Genomic DNA, 5,552 nt, shown 5'->3' on the forward strand with positions numbered 1-5,552 from the left:
GGGCCGCGGGAGGGGGGGCGCCCACAGAGGGAGAGGTAGGCCCCGGAGCCTGCTCTCTCTTCCCAGGGCCCAGGCGTCTTGGGCCCCCCAACTTCCTACCGGGCTGACCAGCCCTCCTATCCCTGGTGTCGCCCCTCAGGGGGAGGGCCCCGCTGAGATGGGGGCTCTGGTGCTGGACAAGGAGCCCAGAGGAGCCGTCGAGCGAGGTGAGTGAAGCAGAAACGGCCCCGCGGACCATTACCTCCCCAAGCGCAGGCCCCTGGCCCGGAGCCCTGAACTTTCTCTCTTCCCTTACAGTTCACGGCTCTTTTGGGGACACCCCTCGTAGTGAGGAGACCCTGCCCAAGGCCAACCCCGACTCCCTGGAGCCTGCTGGCCCCTCATCCCCAGCCTCTGTCACCGTGACTGTTGGCGACGAGGGCGCCGACACCCCTGTAGGAGCCACACCACTCATTGGGGATGAACCTGAGAATCTGGAGGGCGATGGGGACCTCCACGGGGGGCGCGTCCTGCTGGGTGAGCGGCGGTGGAGGCTGGGGGAGGTGGGGCGCCCTCTGACTCTGCCTTCCTCTGATCTTGCCTTGCTACCTGCCTGCTGTTTTCCAGGCCATGCCACAAAGTCATTCCCCTCTTCCCCCAGCAAAGGGGGTGCCTGTCCCAGCCGCGCCAAGATGTCAATGACGGGGGCGGGGAAGTCACCCCCCTCGGTCCAGAGTTTGGCGATGAGGCTGCTGAGTATGCCTGGGGCCCAGGGGGCAGCGGCAGGGCCTGAACCCCCTCCGGCTACAAACAGCCCAGAGGGGCAGCCCAAGGTCCACCGAGCCAGGAAAACCATGTCCAAGCCGGGCAATGGACAGGTGAGGCCTGGGGGAGGGCTGTGGGGTGCAGAGCTCAGCCTCTGGGGGGCTTTCCGCGCCCTCTAGCTTCAGGGCTGCTAATCGGGTCACAGCTCTATGCATGTGCCCCGGGGCTGTTTTGTGTCACATTCTGGGCTGGGGCTTCATGCGTGAACAGACAGGTCCCCTGCACTTTACAGTCTTGGGCAGAGTAGGAGAGACAACTGTTAGACTTATGTATGTAGTTCATGTCTTAATTACTCTTCTTTAAAAAATATATTTTATTGATTTTTTAGAGAGGAAGGGAAAGGGATAGAGAGTTAGAAACATCCATGAGAGAGAAACATCGATCAGCTGCCTCCTGCACAACCCCTTGACTGGAATCGACCGAAATCAAGGTACATGCCCTTGACTGGAATCGAACCTGGGACCCTTGAGTCCGCAGGCTGACGCTCTATCCACTGAGCCAAACCGGGTAGGGCTTAATTGCTCTTAAGACAATGATGATGTAAAGAAACGTCAACCCCTCTATCTTTTTAGCTCAGAGCAAGCCCCGGGGAACTCTGCTCCCCAGAAACGGCCCCTGCTCCAGTTTAAAGGTTGTGCTCCTACTGGGGAGGAGACAGGCCTCGGGAATGACAGGCCCCAGCATCTCCCAAGCTTTATGACTGTTTTTAAGGCTGTTGGTAGCGTTCAGTTCTGCGTGCGGTTAGAGTAGCTTTGGTCAAGGCCTTAACCTTTGTTTTCTCGTCTGTAAAATGGGAAGCGGGCCTGCTGCACACTCGCAGAAACAAGTGAGGGTTGGGTGTGGGATGTGCTTGGGAGACAGCCGTTCTCCTGAGAGCCCCATCTGGTTCCTGCAGCTGCGGATGGCATTTTTGAGGGGGTGGCTCACCACCCCACCCCATTTGGGGCTCCAGGCTAGTCCAGGCCAAACCATAGCCGCTCCTGCCCCTAAGTGTGCTCCCTCTCGGCCCCCAGCCCCCAGTCCCCGAGAAGCGGCCCCCTGAAGTACAGCATTTCCGCATGAGTGACGACGTGCACCCCCTGGGGAAGGTGGCCTCAGGTCAGTGCCGCCCGCCCACCTGCAGCCTGCTGAGGCCTGCTGAGAGTTTAGAATGCCAGCCTGCCTCCTGTCTTCTCTCCTTCCAGATGTGGCCAAAAGGAGGAAGCTGAACTCTGGAGGCGGCCTGGTGAGCAGGGAGAGGCGGGCACAGGCCTCTCCTCTGGGGGCTGCTGCAGGGGATCCCCAAACGAGGGCTGCGTCCCAGCCTCGGGAAATGGGTTGGTGGGGGTGCCAGCAGCTTCAATGGCTCTCATCTTTTTCTAGTTGGAGGAGTTGGGGTCTGCCCGGGGCTCAGGAGAGATGACCCTGGAGAAGGCGAATGCGGGGCTCCAGGAGGAGTGGGAGACGGTGGTGGGGGATGACTTCAGCCTCTACTATGACTCCTACTCTGTGGACGAGCGTGTGGACTCAGACAGCAAGGTGAGGGCCGCCGTGTCCAGGGCTCACTGCCCCCCTTTTCACTCTTTCCTGTTTAGCACCCACTCATTCATTGCCCCGTGCTCTCTGTAACTTACTGCCCTGTGAGCTGCACCCCATCCCATCCCTGACCCTCTCCACAGTGACCACCATCCATGTTATGATTGATTTGTTGTTAGTTTGGGTGTTTATGCCTTTGCTCTTGGTTTGGTTTTATCTCATACCTTTGCCTGTGTACTATCATTCTTAGTCTTACCTGTTTCGCTTTTTACTTAATGTTTTATCATGGAAACTTTCAAATACAGATGGTTCTCAAACAACACAGGTTTGACCTTTATGGGTCCTCTTATACACAGATTTTTTTTCCCAATAAATACCATAAATGTATTTTCCTTACGACTTATTTTTCCCAGCAGACTTGATCGTAAGAATACAGTATGTATTACATATAACATACAAAATATGTGTTAACCAGCTGTTTATGTTACTGGTAAGGCTTCTGTTCAACAGTAGGTTATTAGTTAATTTTGGGGGGAAATCAAAGTTATACATAGATTTTTTTTCTGCACCCCTAATTCCCGTGTTGTTCAAGAACCAATTGTATACATAAAAGAATACAAGAGTGGCCCCCACCAGTTTGACTCAGTGGATAGAGCTTCGGACTGAAGGGTCCCGGGTTCGATTCCGGTCAAGGGCATGTAGGTTCCCCCAGGCCCGTGGTCGGCAAACCGAGGCTCGCGAGCCACATGCGGCTCTTTGGCCCCTTGAGTGTGGCTCTTCCACAAAATACCACATGCGGGCGCGCACGTACAGTGCGATTGAAACTTCATGGCCCATGCGCAGAAGTCGGTATTTTGTGGAAGAGCCGCACTCAAGGGGCCAAAGAGCCGCATGTGGCTCGCGAGCCGCGGTTTGCTGACCACTGCCCCAGGCCATGGTCGGGGCACATGCAGGAGGCAACCAATAGCTGTTTCTCTCACATCAATATTTCTCTGTCTTTCCCTCTCTCTTCCACTCTCTCTAAAAATCAATGGAAAAATATCCTCAGGTGAGGATTAAAAAAATAATAATAACAAAGAAAGAAAGAATATAAGAGGAAGCCCCATGTAACCATCAGTATATAGCTGACTTTTTTTCTTTTTTTAATTAATTAACTTTTTTACATTCAACATTGTTTAGGGTTTTTGTTTGTTTTTATTGAATTTTAGAGAGGACGGAAAAGGGAATGAGAGAGAGAAACATCAATATGAGAGCAAAATGTCGATGGGCTGCCTCCTGCACACCCCGACACCTGCCCCGACACCCAGCCACCTGAGTCACACTGGTCAGAGCTCAATATTAATAGGGTTAGACAGTCATATACTTTGTACGAGTTCCTCCCTGATACTGCCAGTTCCCACCGGCACCGCACTCAAGTCATTACAATATTATTGACTAGATTCCCAATGCTGTACTGTACTTTACATCCTTGTGACTTTTTGTTATTGTTGTTAATCTTCACCCAAGGATATTTTTTCATTGATTTTTAGAGAAAGTGAGAGGGAGGGAGAGAGAGAGAGAAACATCCATGTGAGAGAGACACATCGATTGGTTGCTTCCCTCATGTGCCCAACTAGGGCCAAGGATTGAACCCAAGACCCTTTGGTGGTCGGGCACTCTAACCACTGAGTGCACTGGCCAAGGCAGCCCCCTCTCCCCCCCACCCCATGACTGTTTTGTAACTACAGATCTGTACTTCTCAATCCCTTCAGCTTTTTCACCCAGTCCTGAGTCTGTTTCTGTTTTTATATTGTTCTTTAGATTCCATGTACCAGTGAAATCCTATGGTATTTCTCTGACTTATTTCACTTAGGATAATACCCTTTAGGTCCATCTTTGCTGTTGCAACACAGCTGATTTTTGAAACTAATTTTATTTTTCAATAACAATAGACATACAATATATTGGTTTTGGGTATGCAACATAGTGATTAAATTTATATACCTTACAAAGTGATCACCCCAGTAAATCTAGGACACATCTCACACCATACATAGTTAGTACAATATTATTGACTATATTCCCTGTGCTGTATTTTACATCCTCATGACTTTTTATAACTGGTAATTTGTACTTCTTTTTCTCTTTTTTTAATCCTCACCTGAGGATATTTTTCCATTGATTTTTAGAGATAGTGGAAGAGAGAGGGAAAAACAGAGAGAACTATTGATGTAAGAGAAACACATTGATCGGTTGCCTCCTGCAGGGCCCAGGCCGGGGAGGAGCCTGCAACCGAGGTACGTGCCCTTGACCGGAATCGAACCTAGGACCCTTCAGTCCACAGGCCGACGCTCTATCCACTGAGCCAAACCGGTTAGGGTGCAACTTGTACTTCTTTTTTTTTTTTTTTAATATATTTTATTGATTTTTTTACAGAGAGGAAAGGAGAGGGCTAGAGAGTTAGAAACATCGATGAGAGAGAAACATCGATCAGCTGCCTCCTGCACACCCCCTACTGGGGATGTGCCCGAAATCAAGGTACATGCCCTTGACCGGAATCGAACCTCGGACCCTTCAGTCCACAGGCCGACGCTCTATCCACTGAGCCAAACCGGTTAGGGTGCCACTTGTACCTCTTTTTTTTTTTTTTTAATATATTTTATTGATTTTTTTACAGAGAGGAAAGGAGAGGGCTAGAGAGTTAGAAACATCGATGAGAGAGAAACATCGATCAGCTGCCTCCTGCACACCCCCTACTGGGGATGTGCCCGAAATCAAGGTACATGCCCTTGACCGGAATCGAACCTGGGACCTTTCAGTCCGCAGGCCGACACTCTATCCACTGAGCCAAACCGGTTAGGACAACTTGTACTTCTTAATCCCTTCCCCTTTTTCACCCAGCCTCCCCCTCCCAATACCCCTCCTATCTGGCAACCATCAAAATGTTCTCTGTATCTTTGAGTTTGTTTCTGCTTCATTTATTTTGTTTTTAGTGAAATCACATATAAGTGAAATCATGGCATTTGTCTTTCTCCAACTTATTTTCCTCAGCATAATACCCTCTAGGTCCATCCATGGCAAGATTTCACACTTTACAGCTGAGTGATAGTCCGTTGTATGCATGTATCACATCTTCTTTTCCACTTGTCTATTGGTGGACACTTAGGTTGCTTCCATATCTTCCTATTCTCTAAATAATAAAAGGGTAATATGCAAATTGTCCCCTCCACCGAGAGTTCTACCAGAGTTTGACC

The 5,552-nt window shown here is 50.3% G+C and overlaps 1 protein-coding gene across 1 annotated transcript in view; it reads left to right on the plus strand.

The window, feature by feature from the left end:
• Position 1: 1 nt before the first annotated feature.
• The window catches only part of EHMT2 (euchromatic histone-lysine N-methyltransferase 2), a gene marked incomplete at its 5' end in the record, with an annotated part of 26,166 nt that continues 20,615 nt past the window's right edge, over positions 2-5,552 (plus strand). Inside the window, 6 exon segments of the mRNA XM_005859854.2 lie at positions 2-206; positions 298-516; positions 607-857; positions 1,818-1,902; positions 1,989-2,029; positions 2,167-2,322. Of these exon segments, the coding sequence (XP_005859916.2) occupies positions 2-206; positions 298-516; positions 607-857; positions 1,818-1,902; positions 1,989-2,029; positions 2,167-2,322 (957 nt within the window).

Source organism: Myotis brandtii, unplaced genomic scaffold (genome assembly GCF_000412655.1).
Source record: "Myotis brandtii unplaced genomic scaffold, ASM41265v1 scaffold130, whole genome shotgun sequence".
Lineage (NCBI taxonomy): Eukaryota > Metazoa > Chordata > Mammalia > Chiroptera > Vespertilionidae > Myotis > Myotis brandtii.